This window comes from Wolffia australiana, chromosome 12, assembly GCF_029677425.1.
Source record: "Wolffia australiana isolate 7733 chromosome 12, ASM2967742v1".
Taxonomy (NCBI): domain Eukaryota; kingdom Viridiplantae; phylum Streptophyta; class Magnoliopsida; order Alismatales; family Araceae; genus Wolffia; species Wolffia australiana.
This window is the reverse complement of record NC_135846.1, coordinates 16223514-16246562: the sequence shown is the minus strand read 5'-3', so window position 1 is coordinate 16246562 and position 23049 is coordinate 16223514. Positions and strand designations below refer to the sequence as shown.

At 40.7% G+C, this 23049-nt stretch overlaps 2 protein-coding genes and 1 long non-coding RNA gene across 3 annotated transcripts; 2 read left to right on the top strand and 1 right to left on the bottom strand.

Moving 5' to 3' along the window:
• The first annotated feature begins 3776 nt into the window (after positions 1 to 3776).
• On the top strand, positions 3777 to 6091 carry ATWHY2 (WHIRLY 2). Its single transcript, XM_078584411.1, has 9 exons — positions 3777 to 4032; positions 4118 to 4168; positions 4414 to 4523; positions 4595 to 4692; positions 4768 to 4860; positions 4994 to 5088; positions 5221 to 5294; positions 5486 to 5574; positions 5678 to 6091. The coding sequence occupies exons 2-9, from the start codon at positions 4137 to 4139 to the stop codon at positions 5780 to 5782; spliced, it is 696 nt and encodes a 231-aa protein (XP_078440537.1). The 5' UTR covers positions 3777 to 4032; positions 4118 to 4136; the 3' UTR covers positions 5783 to 6091.
• A 2612-nt stretch (positions 6092 to 8703) lies between these two features.
• On the bottom strand, positions 8704 to 10867 carry LOC144710456 (uncharacterized). Its single transcript, XR_013583293.1, has 2 exons — positions 9052 to 10867; positions 8704 to 8981 (listed from the first exon to the last, which is right to left on the bottom strand). It is a non-coding gene; the product is annotated as an uncharacterized LOC144710456 (long non-coding RNA).
• Positions 10868 to 12225: 1358 nt separating this feature from the next.
• Positions 12226 to 16392, top strand: LOC144710484 (rhomboid protein-like protein). Its single transcript, XM_078584279.1, has 8 exons — positions 12226 to 12345; positions 12900 to 13024; positions 13423 to 13483; positions 14351 to 14517; positions 15056 to 15170; positions 15262 to 15464; positions 15914 to 16051; positions 16130 to 16392. Exons 1-8 carry the CDS (start codon positions 12313 to 12315, stop codon positions 16221 to 16223), a joined length of 936 nt encoding a protein of 311 aa, XP_078440405.1. The 5' UTR covers positions 12226 to 12312; the 3' UTR covers positions 16224 to 16392.
• The last annotated feature ends 6657 nt before the right edge of the window (positions 16393 to 23049 follow it).

Sequence of the window (23049 nt, the reverse complement as noted above, 5' to 3'; positions counted from 1 at the left end):
GAGGGATGAGAAGTAGGCGATGAGACGATTGTATTGATCCGCAAATTATATTACGCTTGATTTGATATTTATACTATTAACTAATAATGTAAATATAGTAAATCTCTATGAACTGATCGTAGCTATTATAACTGAATATAACAGCTATATTCAGTTTAATCATAACCGCTAGATCTTGGCCTATCTATCTTTATTCCTAGCCGCTAGATCTTGGCCTATCTATCTTTAATCCTAGCCGCTAGATGATCCTACATTGAATCCTACCCACTAATATCTCATAACGAGTATATAACATATACATCCTTTTCTTACTAACTAATATTGTTATGTGTCCTATGTGGCTGCACAGTTCGATGTAGATGTGGCACTGAATGCTGACGTGACTTCGAGTTTCCAACTCCTCCATCAGCTAAAACGGAGAACGATCCATGCTCTCTCAAATGACGAGGCGTTTCTATAGAGAAGAATATGGCGCGATGAGAAATCTCAAAAAGGATGATGTTTGGGGCCCTGCGAGGAAGAAAAGCCAACATCAAAGTCGCCGTTTCTGTCCCTAGGATCATAATCCAACGGCCCATGATTGAGCGGCAAGAACATTGACAACAGGAACTGAGAGCCATGGGAGAGAGCCAGCGGTGTCGTTGGCGCTGGCGCCAGCGGCGGAAGACTTCCCTGGTCATAAAACAACGTCGGCGCATGTGGCAGTTCCATGATAGTGTAAGCTGGGTAAGGATTATCGTTGTTAAAACTATCCATGGCTCTTGACTGTAGAGAGAGAGAGGGGAAGGAAGAAAGAAGGAAGAGTAGACACATACGAGAGACAATGGAAGATCGTTGTTAGAATCTGCAAAGTTTACATTCATCGTTGGTTCGTATTTATATGAAATATGGTTATAACGTATATAGTTAGTTTGTTATAATCGTAGCTGTTATAACGAGTTGTAACGGCTAGTTTATAACAAACAGTAGTCGTTGGATCTTTATGTGGCCTATCTATGTGCGATCCTATCTATGTGTATTCCTATCTATGTGTAATCCTATACTAAGTTTGAACTTATATTGAATCCTAAATCTAAATCTCTAACGAGTATATGGGGTACGTGTTTATTTTTTACTAGCTACTTCTTTATTAAGATTCCTATTGGTCCACGTTGTGGTGACTCTGATTCTCTAGGTCCCGTTTCACTGTCGTGGCGCGTAAAACTCCTTATCACCCCCCCTCAAGATCATCAGCGTTGCAGACGACGTTGAGCTTGTCCCTGAGAAAAAAAAATGACCTTTTGCAAGAGGCTTGGTTAGTGAATCAGCTAATTGATTATGGCTCTCAACAAACTGGATTTTGAGGGCTTTTGCAGCTACTTGTTCTCTCACGAAATGGTAGTCAATCTCTATGTGTTTCATCCGAGCATGAAACACTAGATTGGCTGCCAGATACGTTGCTCCGACATTATCACAACACAATGTCGGAATAGATTCTGTGGAAACTCGAATTTCCTTTAGAAGAGACTGTATCCACATAATTTCGGCAGTTGCATTTGCGACTGCCTTGTATTCAGCTTCAGTGCACAACCTAGCTACCGTAGGCTGTTTTTTTTAGCTCCAAGACACCAGATTCCTTCCAACATACACGAGATATGCTCCCGTAGATCTTCTGTCTTCTTGATCTCCTGCCCAATCCGAATCACTAAATGCACTGATATTTGTGTTAGAATCTTTATAGATCAGTAAACCATGCAAAATACTGCCTTTAAGATAGCGTATTGGTCCACGTTGTGGTGACTCTGATTCTCTGGGTCCCGTTTTGCTGTCGTGGCGAGTAAAACTCCTTATCAATCGTCCTCGTCAAGCAAGGATAGCTGTAGTGGAGCATTAGGAGACTAGAAGAAAAGAGAACTTCTAGGGCGGACTCGCAAAGGAGGCAGCTTTTTGATCTCGTGCTGGGCTGCCGAGAGAAGCCAATCTACGGTTTTACTAGGATGGCTGAGACCCAGTCTATCTTAGATATCTTAGAGCTGGATAGCTGTTTGCACTGATAGACGTTCTCTTCTATCGAAGGCCTCATGCCGTCGTGACCTTGGTGTGGCAGTCTTTGCCATCGTTGGCGCGTGCGCCTCTCATCACGCGCGCTTAGTCTAGCGCCACAGGGTGCTCGCAGGGGGCCCATCTTGTAAATACGCTCAGAAAAGGTAGAAGAAGAAGAAGAAGAACGAGAATATAGATAGATGAGAAGGAGAGACAAGAACAGGAGTAGAGATTAAAGATCACTGATCCTTCTTACAAATGAGTTGGTATTCATAGGCATTTCTATAATGAATAGTTATAGACAGTTCCAGATCTCGATCTGTAACTGTCTATTTTAAATAAAACATGACCGTTAGTTTGTCTAACGGTTTATTTTACCTATCTAGATTTAATACTAATCGCTGAATTTAATCTTACCTATATTTAACCCTATCCAATAGATTTAATCCTATATTTAATCCTATCAATCTATTTCTCTTAATGAGTATAAGTACATATTCATGTTTTTTTACTAACTACTACTTAAATCCTATCGGTCGAAGTTGATGCTGCCGTGGCCTTGCACTCGTCTTTACATCTTGCTGTTATTCCATCAATAAATGATAAATGGGCTTAGACATGGTTGTTCAGTTTGCTATGTGTGAATCTATGCGATTTTTACGTTCTGTTTGGTTTTCCAAACAGAGCATTAACAAATTCACACAGATTATCGTACACACCCATGTGTGGTTCAAATTGTTCGATTTGTGCAAATTTTTTAAATCCGTTTTTAAAGAATAAACATATGTTTATTATTATATATATGTTTATTCTTTAAAAACGTATTAAAAAATATACATATTTGAATTTTTACTTTTTTAGGTTTCGAACTTTCGAAGGATGCTCTCCCTCGGCAGTTCCTCTCTTGCTCGGCAATTTCCTCTCTTTCCGAATCCTCGGTGATTTCCTCTCTCCCTCAGCGCCTCAGCAATTTCCTCTCTTCCTTTGTTCCTCGGCGATTTCCGCTCTTCCTTGGCGGCTCGGCAATTTCCTCTCTTCATTTTTTCAATAATCATCTGACCGAATTCCTTCAAGAATCACAGTAAGATATGAATCTTCTTTTGATTATTCTTTTTTGATTTTTAGTATTCAATTTTTCAATTTTTATTTTTTTGTCTTTTTATTTAATTCAATATATATTATATTTACTATGCTCTTATTTGAGCGATTCATTGATAAATTATTTATAGCCGTAAGTTAATCTTATTATTAGGATCATTTGAATAACTAAGACTATTTCTTCGATAGTAAGGAAAAAAAACTCTAAACAATTTTTTTCTGAGAATTTCTGAGAATTTGTGTGAATTGTGCAAATTCTGTGTGAATTTGTAGCAATTTGTGCGAATTTTACAAATTGTGCGAGTTTTGTTCGAATTGTGCGAATTTTCTTCGAAGTGTTCTAATTGTGCGAAGAGCTGTTCTAATTTTCGCACAAAAAGAGAGCAGAACAAAGAACAAGGCCCTGTGCGGTTCTTTTGTGCGAAATTTTTTGTTCATTTCAAAAGAACAGAACAGAACAACCATGCCTAATTTATGGACCGATCTTCAGAACTGGTCGTTCGAATGCCCGATCCAATCGATCATTCAAACGATCAGTTCGAATCCCTCACGGTAGCTATGTACTAAAATTTAATGTATACTTTTATTTTTTACGGGTTGAAAATTTTGTCATACTAGGTTTTGTTAATTAGTCATTATTTTTTTGAAAAATTGGTTCCTGGCCCAAAACTCAAGACTCGAGAGGGAGTGAGAAACTCCGACCTTCCCCCTTCCCCAGCAAGACCGTAGTGCTTGGCTAAGCTCTAGGAATCGAGGAATCCCTAGTCTGCGTTACCGCGCGAGCGCCGTCTTCGCCCATCAGCGCTCTCAGGAACGGGTCAGGCATCGCGTAGCGTTCCGAGCTTCCGCGTGTTTCCACGTTTGGTCCTCTAAAGATAGATCAAGGTTGTCGCAGCGACTTCCCCGGCTGAGGTGATCATTGCTATTATCTTCACAGGCTGCCTCCCATATAACCTCGATGATCATCACTCTTTTGCCCTTTTAATCCTGTGCGCAGACCATATTACAACAGGAAAATGTTCAAGTCTTCCCGGAACCTTTTTTCGCGGTAAGAAAGTATTCTTCCTAAAACCTTTTGGCTTGTTTATTTCCCAGTCAAAGTCACATTTTATTGGATCCTTTTTAATCGCCTTGAAGTTGTGAGGTTCACATGTAGTTTCAGGCAAGAGAAACTAATGCGCAAAACCCTTAAAAGTTGGGTAGGCAACGTGTTTACTGCTTAAAGAAATCCGTCGACATTTTCCGTTGGATTTTTGTGGCTGTTGATTCATTGTCGGGTTGATTGGCGAACAGGTTTAGAAGATACTCGGTTCCTGGGACAGTTTCAGTTAAGGAAATACCGGAATTTTCTTGGTCGAGATGGCATAATAGTTTCTCCACATGGGGCTTGCGTGGGGAAAACGGTAAAACCTTGCATTATTCATATGACATTTGACGCTTCTTGGTTCGTGGGTTGACTGAAGAATCGCTGCAGATACTTCTACTCCCAGGACGTCCGCTGAATTTTCAATTTACAAGGGCAAAGCTGCGCTCGGTGTACGCCCCGTTCCGCCAAAATTCTCAGCGAAGCAAGTACGTTGCTCGTGTCTAGATTTGTGATTTCAACGACGCATCCGTGATCTGACGCATATTTCCTTTGTTGAATAGACGGGAACTTATTTTGTGAGTAAGAGAGGATCGGTCCTGTTAACGTTTTTGCCTGCTGTTGGAGTGCGCAAGTATGATCACGAAAGGAAGCAGGTGAATCTTAGGCGTTAAAAATTCCCTCTGATTTGGTTAAACTTGTACATTAATTTCTTTCAAGGCATTGGAGTTATCAAGCGATTATCTTTCTCTTTATTTTTTACTAGTCGAACCTGGACTTTTTTTTCAGCTGTTTGCATTGTCGCCAACCGAAATTGGGTGCTTGACTAGCTTGGGAGCCGGAGAGTCTTGTGAATTTTTTCACGATCCCTCTATGCAATCTAGGTATGCCAAGTGGTTGTCACCTTTCATTGGCTATTGATTCGAGCCTGTGTAAACTTTCGTTTATCTGTTTGTTGTCTCCAAAGACCATCGGATAATCGTCCTCCTAACGGGTGTTTGAAATGAGAAACACAGCAATCAGGGCCAAGTGAGAAAAACCCTTAATGTGAGCCCCATGTCCGACGATGGGGGTTTTATCTTCAGCTTGCGTAAGCACCCATTCTTCCAGAGCTGTTTGTACTCTTGATTTTATTTTGTTACTAAGCATTTCGTGGCGTCTTGGTATTGAATTAAGACTGGTTTTGTTTCGTCCATACTGTCCCATCTTCATTTCCGGCCTAATCTTTAGTCTACGTGGCTTTAATCCATTGGATGCTCAATTCTTCGAACAACGATGCAGGTGTGGTCAATGGCCCTATGAATACTGAGGAACGATTCACTGTACCTGTATCGAAGGCTGAATTTTCTGTGCTGCGGACGTCCTTGGGGGTAAGTAACCGGTTCCGAATTCCTCTCTTGGCATGTGTTGTCCCAAAAATAACGATACCCACGTGGTTTATGCATCTGTTTGATCGAGGTTTTTAATTTGCAGTTCATCCTGCCGCACATCATAGGTTGGGGCCGTGTTGCGGCCGAGACGCAGTTGGCTGCCCAGCACAGGACTGATGAGAAGTCGGTTCTGGAGTGGAACCGATGAACCAGCTGCTTACATTACATGCTGCCGCTTCTCATGGCTTCCCCAAGCGGCTCCTGCAATGCGACCTTTTGTGATCTGACTGCTAAACTAGCGCATACAACAGCATGGTTTTTTGAATCGGACCCGTAAGCCATCCAAACTCTTCATCTCTCTCTGTTTGTGGGCGTTCATCCATCTCCACTTTGAGTAATGTTCCTGGGAATGGCACAGTAGCTTGAATTATGCGTTTGGACATATAGTGCGGAACCTGGAATCCATACAGGTATCAACATAGTTTGGGTGCACTGGTTATAATGTTGATCTGTGAAATCTTGGTAGCTAGTAAAAAGTAGATAGAACTTCGGTCTCATAGTAGTTAGTTTTTGGTGCGCTGGAATATAATATTTTTGGGCCCTTTATCTTATTCTCCTATGAAGATATAATTATATATATGTATTGTTAAGCAACTTATTTATTAGTTATTGGTAATAAGATCATGTGCTTTTATGAAATATCTGTGATGTTACAGTTTCCAAGAGAATGATGCAAGTTGGGCGTCAAAAACTGGTAGATGACCCACCTGATTCATAAGGAGGGCTCATATATATAATCGCAGCAATTTAAACCATATTCAAAACACAGCAATTCTCACTCGTAATTTTGTAATTCAAAGTTCATGTTATCTCAAAGAGCGACACACATAGATAGCCTCATAAATCAGTGTTTTTCTTGTGCCCTCTTAAATCAGCTTTGCGAACAAGAAAGAACATGCCTCTCTATTTTCTATTTCACTTTGGGCAGCTCTCCCAAGGTAATGGCTGGAGCTGTGCCGCCTTTCTCTGGGTGCCATCTCGGACATGTACAGCATTTGCCTTTGAGGAAGATGACAACATTGGGTTAGGGTTCTCACTAAGTAGGGATTGGGAAGATGATTGAAGAGGACTTGGGATTTGATTTTGGGTAGAAAAAGGGGGGATTGGGATGTTGAGCACCTGAAGATTGTCCATTGTGATAAGTTGTTTCCATATTGATGATAGTGACAATGACAAATCTGTCATCATCATCGTGATCATTTGTTTGCATGTTAGATTTCAGGGTTGATTGTTTGAATTTTGACTAAAAGATTCTTTTGATTATAAGCCAATTCAATAAAATTTATGGAACTATATATGGATTAATTCAGTAATTTTTTTCGCTAAAGAGCACTTATTATCTATCCATTGTGTCTCCACACTAACGGCTATGAGAATGACCATAATTATCATATGAATGAAACTGGATAGTGATATTCTTTCCTGATACTTCAATTCCTTCTCGAGTATCTCTCGAATAGTAATTTTCAGAGCATATGCTTAAAGAGTAGTAATCTTCGTTTTATGATCTCCTTATAATTCACTATGTTCAAGTATATACTCATTGACTTCTCTACAAGAATCACTTGTTCATTATAATTAATGCATTGTATTAGTGAACATGGAATAAGATATGGAATTTGTGATTACCCATCAAGTCACACCTTGTCGTCTTGAAGATATAAAGGAATATATCAGCTATCTCATGAAACTTTTGCGATCATTAAATATAGTGCATGTATAATTTTTGTCGCTAGAAGACTCCCAAATAACTTAGGGTATAGCTAATCATAAAAGACCAGAAAAACCTTATCTAATATTTCCACTATCCTAGCTAGGCAATGTAATCTGTATTCTCCCTCAAGTTAATCTCCTCTGATGTCGAGGTGGGATAGTCCCATATGAACCACAATATTACTCTCATATATTTCTTTATCAATCCAAGCTAAGACAAATTTGAATCTGACGGGGAAGGGACTTCTATATCATAGTTAAAATACTATCCATACACATGATGTCTTTGGTGTCCCGTATCTAAGTACCACTTACAAACATTGAGACATGAATTAGCCTAATTAATATTTGATTATAATGTCATTTAACGATTCAATATGGATCAACTCAGTGAAAGAGTACTACTAAAGAGCACCAATATTTGTGATACTCGTCATTTCTGTGCAGCTAGATAGCTATTTTATGCCCATACATATTTGATGCATTTCTCATGTATAATTTTAATATGAATATTTAAAGACAATTGATCTTTGTTTTATGATCTCATTATTATTTACATACTTGTTGAATGAATTAAATATCTTAATTTACGAACATTTCACGAGCCTTATAATAAATATATTTTAACAATGAATATTTAACACGATATGGAATGTGGGATTAGATTACATGCAACTTGTATTTCCAACAAGATGATCCACAATATTATTAGTGTCTCCACACCAATAACAATAAGATTGGCTATACTCATCATATGAGCAGAGTTGTATAGGTTTATTTATCCTACATATTTTGAATTCTTTATTGAGTATCTTTTAAATATGAATATTTATAATTTATGTTTGAACAAAAGTAAGTGAATTATGATCCCGTCATAATTATCTTAGTCACTATGTTTACTCGTGGATTCATTTATAATCATCTCATGTGCATTATATCAAATGTGTGACTGGTTTGCATGCTACATAGATTTCTTATAGTTAGTTGATACATATCCAAGATAGTGTTATTTTTTAATCATCATCGTGATTTATTTTGAAAATACTATTCAAGACATATATTTAGACTGAGACTTAATGATTGCTTGGATTAAACTATCCTTAATGTTGTGCATGCTTAAATTGAGTCATTTGACATATTTTAAGAATTTCATACAAGGATTTGAGGACCAATTCAGATCAGGCTTTGTGGGTGACTTAGCGGAGATGTCATTCTGGTTGTTCTTGGAATATTTTTAGGGTTTAGAATTTAGAGATGCAATGAGATTTATTTTTCTTGATATCCATGAGAAAGTACCCTATTGATGCAACACGTACGGCAGGGATCGACAACACGCGTTGCAACACAGGGCTTAGATGAACAAACACGTAATTTCGTTATGGAATGCGGGTATGCACGTTTACGCAAATAACGAGAAGTGCGGCAATAGCTGAAATAGGACGGAGCCCTGAAAGAGTTCCCGTACGTGTCACATACGATCCGACTCCCAATGACCCGATAGATCATTCGAAGGACGCCGTAGGAGCGGGTATCCTCGATCCAACTATCTATTCCGGAAATAAGGTGGCAGACAGGATAACGAGTGGAGATAGCTACCCAAAACCCAACGTACGAGAAACGGCAAAGGGTGAGGCCTGATGGTGGAGCACGTGAGAAAATATTGCAAGAGGTAATGATACGCAAGAGAGGGGTTAGTGTCGTGACCTGAGGACTAAAGTCCGGCAGTCGTGGTGGACCGAAGCCGAGTCTGAGTGGCGGAGATGGCCCGATGCGGCGGCGGTGGAGGACGGGTAGAGGTGGTTCGCCGGACGGTGGCGGGGTAGTCGACTGCGTCTGGGCGACGAGCAAACAGACCAAGCGGCCGTGCCTGGATCGGACACGGACAGGGCTGGAGGCGGCAGCAGCAGTGGCGAGCCGCAGCGGCGGCGGCGGCGCGCGATGGCGATGGCGGTGAGAGGCGGAGAGCGGCGCTGGCAGCGGTGGCTGAGGCGAGCTGCGGCGCTCGGCGGCGCCGGCGCGCTAAGGCGACGGCGGTGAGAGACGTCGAGCGGCGCGGGCGGTGGCAGCCTGAGGCGAGGGACCGCGGCGACCGCAGAGCGTGACGTCGGCTTCGGCAGCGAGCGACGGCCGGCGGCGGCTGAGGCGAGCTGTAGCGCTCGGCAGCGCCGGCGCGAGATGGCGACGGCGAAGAGAGGCGGCGAGCGGCGCTGGCGGCGGCGGCGGCGGCGGCGGTTCACTGAGGCCCTAACGCATTCTCCTCTTGTTTTTTTTGTCTTGACAAAAAGGCCCTTTCGGATAGACGTTTTTACGTTCGAGTGCCCTTACTTAAATCCGAGTCACACTGAGTCAACTCAGTGGTGACTCGCCGGTAATTAAAACTGGGTCTGACTGAGTTGACTCAGTGCGGGAATCGGTCCGACCGCCCTGAGTCAACTCGGCCTTGACTCGGCATCGTCCTCCTTTGGCGAGGGTTCCGGCGGCAGCCTGAGAGAGCGCTCCGGCGATTTTGGCGGCGGCAGGTCGGCGTCAAGTGATCCGGGGGCGTTAGTCTGGCAGACTGGCGGCCCCCTGAGGACTCTGCAGGGCAAATGAGGCGCGGGGCGGCTGGTCCTCTTTGTCGAGCGAGCTAGGGTCGGCTTGCGGCCCCCTTGGAGATCGGCAGGACCGAGGGGCTGGGCGAGCGCCCGGCCTAGGTGCTGGCGGGGTAGGCGGCGTTCCGAGCGTGCACCGCTGGCGACCGGCAGCGGGCACCGTGTCAGGTTGCAGGCAACAAGTCGGCGGCGGGCTTCTAGAGGCGCCCGGGTTGGCGGCGGCGGCGGGCGCTCTTGGCGGGCATCGGTGGCTGTCGCTGGGTGCCGGGGGTCGTCGGTCGCAGCGGCGGAGGAAAGACGTCTCGGCGGCGGCGGGCGATGGACTCGGGCGGTCTCTCCCTCGAGAGACGGAAGGGGTGCGGCGGCGGCGACGAGGCGGCGGCACGTTCCGGCGTAACAGGTCCAGTACTCTACTCAACGGTGGTCGGCGGCGGCAGTGAGGCGGCGGTGGCTCCCTCTTCTCTCTCTAGGATCCCTCCCTATTCTTGGAGGGGTCTCCTCTCCTCACAATCTGCAAATCACAACTCAAAACATCTCTAATCTCCTCTAGGGCATCTCTTCTCCTTTTATAGTGGGAGAGAGGAAACCCTAGGGGTCGGCCCGTAATTAGGGAAAAACCCGTAATCGAGTCGTAAAATGCGGTTCGAAATACAACGGAAGGGCCAAAACACGGAGGCCCTCCCCAAACAAAACACAACGAGAAAGTTCAGGAAAACGCGAGGGAAAATAAATAGGGGAAGACTTCTCATCACGCCGAGTATTTGAACTCCGGGTCCTTCTCTTCAGCTCGAGCTTCGCGACGTGGTTGCTGATGTGTCGCCATGGATTGACCTGGTGCTTCAGCTTGCGGATGGTCCCGCATCACCTATACCGCATGGTTTGGCTTTGGGGAACCTCACCCAAACTCATTTTTAGGGTTTCATAACTCTGGGCTGAATATCCCCATGAAAACATTGAAGACTGGCCTATGCTTTATAAAATCATTCATTCCTCCATGACATCTTTCCCAGTCAATAGCGAGGAATATTAAACATAGTATAAATGTAGTTTGGATTTAGAAAAAATTGAAAGTAATGTATTCTATTCTCTTTCTTAGATGAATCCCTGTCCATATAAACCAATAATAAAAAAAACAAAGTCATTGAGTTTACACAAGTACTAGTTATATATTTATAAATAATATATTGGGCTATATTATTAATGACGTGGAAGATAAGGAACTGCACAACAATTTTACCCACTACATCCATTACCTAATCATGCCTTGGATCTTATATTTCCCTCAAACATCTTGCTCAAGATACCCAAATCAACTGTCTTGGCCCCAAGGTCATATCCCAATTTACTCGGGAAACTTAAATGGTTAAAAACTCAAGTGACTTATTATAGGTAGTTTAAATGGAGATATCTTACATATATTATTCAGGCTTCCTTGGATCTGATCTGGATCCTTAGATTCTTCACAACCCAAGGCCGCCATTAGATTCTCCTCCTCCAAAGGACTCCCAGGTTTTCACTTCCTTGGGATTCACTATAGTGAGCCTTGATGTTTGATAAAACATTAGCTGCGAAACAAAACAACAATGTGATGATTATACTTCAACCAATACAACCAATACAGTTAAACTGGAACCCAAATATTTCTCAATAAATTAAGATTGACCCAATTTTTCTCTCGAGTTTGTCGTGATAAATGTCAGCTAATTTTTTTGAATAAGAGGTAACAATTCTCTCTGGTATCTAATTCTAAGATCTGTGTAATTTTTTTCGTACTCAATTATTCTATCAATATTTTGATTTCAATCAGCCTTTTTTGTACAGTTTGGATCTCATCTGGCTGCTCTCCTAGACTATCTACTTTAATCCCTCATTTAAATTAAAATTAAAATTTCAATGTTTCCAATTCACTAGTAGGTAAATCAATATTGAGTCAGTATCAATCACAATATATAACCCAAGTCCGTAATTGTTCTCACTTTCTATCTTGACCCCCAATAATATCTCTTCTTCTCTTTGAGAAACTATTTTTCAGTAAACCGTGACTACAAATTTTTTATAAAACGGATAGAGTGGACATCACTCATTGTGGCTCGGGTAATCAAAATATTTGTTCAAATGTATAAAATATTATTCTAAACGGAGTTACTTCGAAAGTTCGAATACATAGAAAACTTTAAAACCGTGTGACGCAATAACTTTAATTGAAAAAATTGAACAAAATTGAAATGATCAATTAATTGCTTTTGACCGAAAGACAACCAATATTACCGCCTCTGAGATGGCTCATTGAACTGTCGATTGAGAGAGAGAGAGAGAGAGAGAGAGAGAGAGAGAGAGAGAGAGAGAGAGAGAGAGAGAGAGAGCTGCTTCAACCATGCTTCCCATGTCGTCTGCTTCCCCTTCAGGGGTAAGGCTTCAACTTCTTGCTTCCTCTCTCCTTGTGGATCTGGTTAGGGCCCATTTCTTCAATTTCCTCAGGCGCTGGATGGGAGATCCGGAGAGAAGGCATTGTTTGTAACAGTGGGCGATGATGATCTTCAGTTAACTTCGAAATCATAACTTGGGTTCCTACCTCTTTGTCTTTGCAGGATTTTGTCCAACGATTCGAATTAATTTACTGTTTATGAACTAGAGAGTCATCGTGGGTCTGAGTTCTTGCTCCTTCTCTTTGAACAAGCGTAACTAATTGAAATCCCGAGTTCCGTAAAGTCGGTGCTTGACGCCCTCTGGGTCCTGGAAAATTACTTGATGGTGCTGATTGCCAGAGGAATCATACCTCTTGTGTTATCTAACTTAATTGATCGCCCGTGTTCCATTATTTGTGTTTAAATCTGTATTCAACACCTCAAAGTTCATCATTAGGATATTGAGGAAATGGATGTTCGAACTCTTTTGAGTTTTATGCGGGCTAAAGTATTATCAAATTAGTTCATCTGAAGTAAAATGGGTTTATGATGTCAGGGTCCAAGAACCTTTTCTGGATTTACTAGGCTGTGCAAAGGCCTCTCAGTCGTACTAATTGGTGGATATATTCTACTTCAGATTTTCCCCTCAGCAGCCTCCTATCTCACCCTCATTCCGGCAAGGTATGATTTGCAGATGAGCTCAACCTTTCTGGCAGAAATCCTGTAATTTTTTCCCAAAATATCAATGGTTTTGATTAATTTCCTACGCGATGAATTGGGGGTTCTTTTTTCACCTTCCTAATCAATTGGTTTGTTCCTCGGTGAAGTTGTTTTTGCATCCGATAAATTACGGCTTCAATGCATTGTTTCCCCGATATTCGGAGAAAGCTCAGCACTAGTTTCTTGGTGTAGTGAGCTTGGATATTCCTCGGATATTCCAGGGAGATTATACTTTTTTGCCTCATCTTTTTTAAAATCCTATGGGCCGCCATTTCAAATTGACTATATTATTTACAGATGGCTGAGTCTAATTCGTAACGTTGTTCTTCAAATCTTTGTTCTGCTGATATGTATTTCAGGACAATCCCGTTTGCGTGGAACCTTATAACTGCTGGTTACATTGAGCAATCGCTGCCTAGGGTGCGTACCTTTCACTTTTTGAAATTTGCGATTTTTTTTCATTTTTTATCTTTTAAGTTCACAATTTTCTGTTATTAAACACCAGATAATGCTCTTCAGATGACATTTTTTCCCCCTGAACTGGCCTCTTTAGATGCGTCTTTAGTTTTTCTTTTTCATCGCCGCCTTTATTGGTCTCCTTGACATGACTGATAAAAGACGTTGTAAGTTTTGTTTTTCTATGGTGTCTATATGAGGATCACAGCGACACTTGCAGCAGTTATTTTACTTGTTCAGTCCTTATTGAAGGTAAAATTTCCGTTTGTTTTGGAAGATGTTGTCCGGCATATCTGTCTCTGAAAATAAAAGCCCTCACCCTATCCCAGATCATGCTTTATAATGCCGTAGGAAACCACTGTCCGGCTTGAAAATGGAGCGAGTCTGCCATTGGGGTGAGGAAAAACAATACCATGCCACCTCCAATGCTGTTAATTCCAAATAAATATTGGGTCCACACGAAGTTTTTCCTCTGAAGAAAATCTGGCCACTTCAACCTGTGTATTTGTCACAGCAATAGTTTTTTTCTTTGGGTAACGGTTGAATCCTACACTTCGTGTCAGAATTCTTTTTTACTTCACTTTTCTTACTACTCAATCGTGCTCTTTGTTTACCTTGACTCAATGCCGATTGAGAATGTTTGAGTCGTACGATTCTAAGTGCCGATGATATCTCTGGCATTTTTTTCTTCATAGCTCCAGCATATTTACACACGTTTTCTTGTTTGATCTTCTTATATACATCATTTTATGGGACTGAAAAAATTTGCTGATTCTTTATCTACAGTGTCCACTGTCAGAATTTTTAACTGGATCGTGTAATTTTTGCCAGGCAATAATCAGCATTATTGGGCTCTTGTTTATCGGAAAACTTCTGGAGCCTATATGGGGACCAAAGGAATTTATGAAGTTCATTTTGGTGGTTAACTTTTTTACTTCAACCTGTGTATTTGTCACAGCGATTTCTCTTTACTACTTGAAAAGAGAAGAAGGTTACCTGTGAGTTTTCTATCCCATATTTATCCACTGAATTCATCCTCTCGACTCTCTTTTGATATCCTAAATGCAAAGTATAGGTTGACGTTACGATCTACTCCCTCTAGTAAGTCCACTAGGGGCATTATCGTCTTTCCCTTCCGTCTTGCATTTCCCTTTAAACATGTGGTCCACGTCGTTGGAGGTCAGGATATGAATTTACAAGTTAGTGTTTCCTCTCGGTATCTCCTCTCTCTCTTGACGACCTCCACTCCGTCGAGGCCCATTCCCTCAGGTGACGTCCACCCCATCGCTCATCCGCCGCCCTCGTCCCCTTGGCGTCGTCCATTCTGCCAGGGCCAGCTCCCTCCTTCCTTCACGATATGATCCCCGGCGGGGACCGTATCAGTTGATCACCGATACGGGGTGATCTTCCCCTTTTTCCTTAAAAAAAAACTCCTAAATGCGAAATATCATTCTTCACTAACACTTAACTTAGGAGTCATGTCAATGTAGGGTAACTTCATTGTTTTCTAAATTATGCAATTCACGGTGCTTTCAGGTATGTCCAAATTTCCGGGTTCCAAGGAGTGCTTTTGGGCTTTCTCGTGGGCATTAAGCAAATCATGCCAGACCAGGAAATTTCTTTATTTTCCCTGTTGAAGATCAAGGCTAAGGTATTACCAAATTGGCGGAACATTTTTCCTTGGGAATGCGTTGGGTATAAAAAAACTCAGTGTTGCTGCTTTATTCTCTCCAATTTTGCAGTGGCTACCATCTTTGTTTGTGCTGGCGTCTACTGCCTGGAGTTTTTTTTCATTGGAGGCCATGTCTTATCTACCAACGCTTATATTTGGAGTCTACACTAGTTGGATTTATCTCAGATACCTCCAAAAGAAGCCTGAAACAAACCTCAGGGGCGACCCGAGCGATGATTTTGCCTTCGCTACCTTCTTCCCGGAATTCTTGCGGTATACCTTTTTCCTTATTATTCTTCCTACTTCCTCAGATGCGTTGCCCTTTGTAATTGCTTCCAGTTATTTGTCTTTAGAGTAGTTTCCCGCCAAATATCTGTATCCCTTCCCTGAGGGGGAAATCAAGTAGTTATTCAAAGGCCAACAGGGGAAAGGAAATCCTTTCCAAAGTGGCACATGCTCTGGTATGGGCCTGTGGCCATTGTTATCTTTCAATCTTCCTGTTATCTCCCCTTGCAAGATCCTTCCTCGATAGAAATCTAAACCAAGGCTTCTATCATTTTCTTGCGGTTTCAAACTTGCAGGCCGATCGTGAGCCCAATTGCACTGATATGGGCCTGTGGCCATTGTTATCTTCCTATCTTCCTGTTATCTCCCCTTGCAAGATCCTTGATAGAAATCTAAACCAAGGCCTCTATCATTTTCTTGCGGTTTCAAACATGCAGGCCAATCGTGGGTCCCATTGCATCTATTTTCCATAGGCTCCTTTGCGGCCGTTCCCAAATAGCAGATCAAGACAAGGGCATCCGAGAAGGAGGGTTCCCTCTGCCTGGTTCTGATCCAATTGAAGCATCGAGGAGGAGGTATAGCGTATGATTACAGACTGCGAAGCATATGCTTAGAAAGCTCATTTGTGTCTAATGGTATTTCTGGTTAAGCAGGGAACGCGGGGCAAGAGCCTTGGAGCAGAGGCTGGCTGCTGAAAAATCGCCTGCAAAAACCTCTGAGGGCATTGTAGCAGAGGACATCGTCTGAGGAATCATGCTTGCTTAGATTTCTCATGGCAATAATGAAAAGTAATAGTTGATTGCCGTTTCTCTTTGGCATGGATTTTTATGTAACAAACGGCAGTTGACTAACATTTGGTTTGGATGCTGGCTATTTGCCAATGTATCTCATTTAGTGCATCATTCCAATTTTTTAACCACGTTCTACTAGAAAATGACATCATGAAGGCTAAAATTGTGTGAAATCTGTTTTTTAATTTGTTTCTAGTTTTTCTTTATTTTAAGAATGTTCCTCAGATTTTAATTGCACGAAGTCAACTAGTTTAACCAGTTTCTTTCAATACTATTTTCCATAATGCATTTAGGGGAATCTGATCAAGAATGTTGGCCGATGTAGAGCTAAGTGCCTATGGTCGGATCTCATAGGCCAAAGTTCCATTAATCCAACGACTTACAGATGACTTGAAAATCAATGGTTGGAATTTTCTGTAATTCTGGACTGCAGGGATTATATGCACAATGCCTAATATCCATTATGTATAACTAGAACTATTGAGATATCTAATCCCATTCCCTCCCCAAGATTTTCTCTGAGTGTAAGTGTCAGTTTAATAGAGTGCTCTTACAAGGTAAAGACTTTAGTATGATCTGTTTTGAATTGATAAGGAAACAATAATTCTACTTACAGATGTTGATGTCACTCTCTTCTAATAGAGATTCCTTCACTAAGCCTCGAGGGATCACCTTTTTTGTAAGCTAGCTCCTCTGATAGTACAAGCACCCTTGGATGACCCTTGCCTCATACAGTCAGTCCCTTCAAGATTCCCCCACCCTCGAAGAAGTCCAAGTGCCAAAAAGACACCTCTCATTGTGGTCTCACATCTTATTTTTAGGCATTCTTTGTTCCTCCTCCCACTTCCGTCAAGACTGGGAGTTAGTGGCTATGTCAGCACCACCCGGGATACAAGGTCCCCTGATGCTTGTTGCCTGGCCAACTCCTCTTGTTTGACTACCCCTTCTTTTTTGTTTCTCATATTCTCTAATTGGGATTGCACCACTTCCCCCTCATCCACTATAACCTTTTCCCCAAGGTGAGATTGGGCGTGTATGGTTTTCAATGGCCCCCAAGAGGCATCTTGATTGGCGAGGTCGTCCCATTTGATAAAAAAGTTTCCAGTTGTTTATTTCTCTTCCTACAAATATGACTTCCACTGGGTGAAACGGGCATTCCAAGTCATTGGAAAATGTTTGGGGAAGTACTTGAGGTTAAACAACTGAACCAATGGCGTTACTAAGTGTTGAAATATGAAACACTGGATCCAGAGAACATCCTTTAGGAAATTCAAGTTGGCAGGTGGGTCCCACTCTTTGCAAAATCCACAAAGGCCAAAGTATTTGTGAGATAACTTCTAATTGACTTTCTTTGTTAGCAATTTCATGGGATAGGAACATCACTGTATGTAAACTCTATCTCCCACTTCTAATTTTATATCTTTCCTATGTTGGTTTGGCTTTCTCTTCATCCTAGATTAAGCTGCCAGCAAATTATCTTGCAATTTGCTGAGGGTATCATCTCTTTCCTTTAATAGTGTGTCCACTGAGTCAATGAGGGATGGTGGAGAACCATATTAAAGTAGTTTTGAGGGATCGTTACCATATACATCTTTGAAGGGAATCATCTAAATGGAAGAATGGAAAGCAGGGTTAGAATAATAATCTGCCCTATCAAACCATTTTGACCAGGACTTTGGTATTTCAAAGGTGAAACAGTGTAAATGTTCTTCCAAATACCACTTGACAACTTTTTATTGTCCATCGGGGTGGATTGTAAGAGGAGCTTATCCATAATTGTGTGCCTTGAAGATGAAATTAATCCTTCAATAATGGAAATACCTTGCCTCTGTCAAAAATGATAACTGTGTGTATCCCATTTAACTGCACCACTTGTTTTGCATAGAGTTTCACTTCTGCTGCTGCTGGGAATGGGTGTTTCTACAGAATAAAGTCACTAAATTTGCTCCTTAGATCTACTATGACCACAATACAATAAAACCCTTATGATGTGGGCAAGTCTGCAAACAAATCAAACAAGACTTCCTCCCACATTTTCTCAAGAATCAGTAAGGGTTTCAAGAGTTTTGAGGGAGATAAAGAGGAATAGCTAGACTTTGATGAAACATTTCATTCTTGGCCAGTACAGATCTTGTTAAATTTTTTTATAGGTTCGTTGGAACCTTATGCCTCCTAAAGTGGAACCATGATATTCCTATAGCACTTGTAGTAAAAGGGAGGAATCACCTGTTTACACCAACCTGCCTTTATACAACAGTCCAATGTGGATTGTAAAGTTAGGGTGGCTAACATGACTCTCCCTTTTTTCCTTTGATTATTTTTGGATATTTGAATCTTGACTTAACTTCATGATGCATCCAAGCATGGTCTAACAAGCGGATAGGGGAAACACACAACTCCCAAAGTTTGGCTAGAACTGGGGCTCTAGATAATGCATCTTCAACCACATTACTCAAAAACTTATATTGCCACTTACTTTTCCTGTATTTGCTTTTGACATAACATATATTTGAGACTATATTCCAATAGCAAAGGCATATACATTAGTTAATGTCACCATTTTTTAGTGACAGAATGAAGACCATTGATTCGGCTTCTAGGCTGTTATCACTTCTTTTCCTTAGCACATGGCGGTAGTAGGCAATAAGACGACTATTATACCCTAAGAAATCCTGCACTCCCAAGGACAGATGCATTTGTCTCGATAACAAATAGCAAGGTGAAATTAGGTTGTGCCAAGACAAGAGTCGAAATCATGGCCTTCTTCAAGGTTTCAAATGTAGTTTGTGCTGTTGAACGTCACACAAAAGATCCTTCTTGAGTCAAGTGGTCACAGGTCTTGCATTGAGTTCATAATCCATTATTAATATTCAATAATGTTTAGCTAACCCCACGAACCCACCCCACTCGGTTGACTGGTCACTTTTCCATCGTTGAGAATTTTGGCATCATCCGTCATCACACCCTGATGAGAAACCGGATGCCCAAGAAACTCTAATTTCTTTCTCACTTATTCGCACTTCTTTGGGTTCACATGTAAATCATTCTCAATTAGGACCTGGAACACCTGCATTAGATGCACATGATGATTGGGAATAGAGTTCCTGTAAATCAAAATGTCACAAAAACATTAGTATGAACTGTCGATGGAATCAGTGAAATAGATGATTCATTAAGGATTGGGAGGTTGCATGTACATTCATTGACCTAAAAAACATCATTCTAAATTAATAGCACCATTCATTTGTTTTAAATACAGTTTTAAGGCTCAACGTACTTCATACAAGAGCTCTTCCACAAATGGGATGGGATAATGATGAAGTACCATAATCATATTGAGGGTTTGATAGTCCATACACAATCTCCATCACGAGTTCTTTTTAACCAACAAAACTAGACTGGTAAAGAGGATATTTGATGGCATGATAAACACTTAGTATATCAGTCAATGAGACCATACCATGGGGTATTGGATCACTCTATTGGATACATGATAATAGGTTTTCCTAATTATCCTGTCTATTATGAAGTGATTCCTGGTCTTTAAATCAGGTTAATGCAATCAAAATATGTTTTTGTGTTCTAGCCTTATCCTTATTGTCCATGGTTCCTTCTTATTCGTTCTTGTTCTTGATTGACATGGTATTAGAGTGCATGAGAGCTTAACCTTCAAGGAGAGGAGAAGAATAACTCCATAGGTGCCATCGCATGTGGCCATAGCAGTATATTTTATGGTGCACTGAGCGTGGAGCAGTGCTAGTTTGTGTTCCCTATGTACGCCACAAAACTTGCTCAATGATATGCTGTGCAAAAAGGGGCATCATGAGTTGCATCTATTGCTCGAGTTAGGAGTCAAACAACAAAGGTTAGTATAGTATACTCCTTAGACTGTGGTACACAGGAAAGACGTTGTAAAAGGACTTTCTGCAGGTTGTTGTCAAACTGTTTTTTAGGCTGACTTCGAATGTATGTTCGTGGAAAGATGGATGATCCAGTGAAAACTGCTCTTCAACCTGCGCAGAAAGGACAAGTGGGGGCACCATTGGTACATCAAGGCATCCCTAAGTCAATGAAGTATATTGGATTCAATATCCTACATTTGACCAAGTATGTGGAGCTTATTCTTGAAGGACAGAGGCTGAACCATCATCTCACAAAAGGAAGTGAAGCCATCAGATCTGAAATATAGTGAGTGGAAGGCACATTATGCTACAGTCAAAGTGTGGCTTCTCATAATTCTGTGAGGATATTTGATCCCAAATTATTTTCTCTTAGATAACACAAAAAAGGTTTGGGACCAACCATCATATTGACACCCAAGACTTGAATCGAGTGATATGAACAAACAAAAACTACAGAGGTCGAAGTCTACTTGGCAGGCAAGGAAACTAGTACTATGTTCTCGTTTAACAAGAAAGGAAAGCACGAAGGGAACTTTGTGGGATATACATGGTTCACTGCCTTGTCAGACCCATGGACATGTCACAACTACAAAGGTGTCATTCAACAACGAACCGTCCACAAGAGCCAGATAAGTTGAAGAACTTAGTCAACAAACCCAACACATCCATGTCATGCATTGTTGAGTCTATTTCTTCCTCTAACACATCTCATGTATACAAAATATTGAAGTGGGTCATTAATTTTGGAACAACAGATCATATGACCTCATTCCTGCCCAAATTTGTTGATTACTCTATTTTCTCTAGGGGCCATTGTTTGCTCACTGCATGTGGAGAAATGCTCCAAGTTGCATACATTGGTACAATAAAAATCATACGCATGGGTTTTCTTAAACATGTTCTTCATGTACCTAAATTGAAGCTCCACTAGTGGTTTTGTATATGATACATAGTTGAGCTCAAGGATCGGTGCAACTAAAGAACCACATGGACTGCTAAATGTGAATGATGGCACAACCACTGCACTGATGGCCGACGAGGAACAAGTTGAAGAAGTCTTTCTTTTGTAGAAAAAGTCAAAACTATTTCATTCTTGTATGGCTCATTCTTTGTTTGAACTATAGAGAAAATATTCCCCATTTTTGCTTGTAATGTGGACTTGTCTAACTTGGTGCGTGATGCTTGCAAAAAATAAATATTCTTCGTTCAAAGGAAAAGTGGGAGGATTACACTATGTTTGATCTTGTACACAACGATGTATCAGAACTACGTGCTACCTCATATTTAAATGGGGCTCGGTGGTTCATAATAGTAGTCGAGAACTGCACCGGAATGTCATGGGCATATCTTCTCAATAATAAGTCCGAACTCACTTAGGTCATTAGGCATTTTATCTCAAAGATACAATTTGGTGTTCTAGTGAGGAAGTTCAGGTCAGACAACTCAAGATATTATTTCAATATCACCCTGATGTCCTACCTACAAATGGAGGGCACTGTTCATGAGTCATTATGCATCAACACCTAACAACAAACTGGTTTTGTTGAGAGGAAGATTAGACATGTTGTGGACACTAGAATTCTTCTTCTTCATCAACTAGCGTGTAAGTATCTCTTGGGTGAAGCGATGTTGACAACGATGTGCTTAACCCATGTGAATATCTTGGACATGAAAGCCATTGAATATTGGGTTACAATATTACCGTGATGGTTACTTGAAAATTGGTATTAACCCAAGACGTTCAAATGTGCGGCCACATTCAGAGCAATACCAATTAAGTGCATGTTTGTTGGCTCTATGCCATCCCAAAAAGGATACAAGTGCTATCATGCTTTGTTCAAGAAATGGTTTGCTGAAATGATGTCACATTCAAAGAATTGAAACTATGATTTGTTGATTTATGGTCTTTAGCATACTTTTATGACATTTATTTCATGAATAAAATAACTTTAAAATTTATAAAATATCTATTTAGATTTATCTAAATATTTTAAAGTATTTGTAATATTTGAAAATGATATTTTTCTAAATTTTATAGTATTTTTATGCAATTTTTTGCATTAAATTCATGAATAAACTAATTATATAACTCATAAAATTATAATTTTACATTTATTTAAAATTTTGATTATTTTTTTGACTTTGTTTGCTCCTAAAAATGCATGCTACACTGATAATATGTGAAACAAATTGGTTGACAGAGAAAAAAATTAGATGGCTCAGATTGGTTTAAATTGAAAAGATGATAGATAATGATCGAGAAGAAGTTTTATGTTAAAATTGTGAGGGTAGTTCTATGTTTCCCTCCTCTATCGATCCACCATGTTGTATTTATAAATAGAACCCTCCATTCTTATAAAAAAGGCACCCTTGCATTTTTTCCTAATAATTTACTTGTGACTTGAAAATATTGCAGTTACCTTTCAAACTAATAATTTATTATCCTCTTTTAAATTTGAAATATGCATCTCCCTATAGACCATAATCTACCATATGCTATACAACCATATTATTACCAATATCATGTCTACTCCCTTCACTCTCAATGGTAAAAAATACTCGTCATCCCATTCTCTTGTAAAGAGTTATTGACTCTCACTCATACCACTTGCCGTTTATATGCTATGTTGTTAAACAGTATGAAATCAAGAAGAAAAATTGTGTCACATGAGAATTAAAATTCCTCCAACAGCCTTATAAACAAGAAGTTGTGGGAGCCCCACTATCCAAAATGCTGATTTTATTCCCTCATAAATTCCCCTTCAACTTAATGGATTCTTGGTGTGCTCAGCCTAGCATGGTAATCAGGGAAACATTTGTCGATAATAACTACACTTCAAACCACACGATTTCTTCCGATTCCTTTGGAGGTTCCATTGA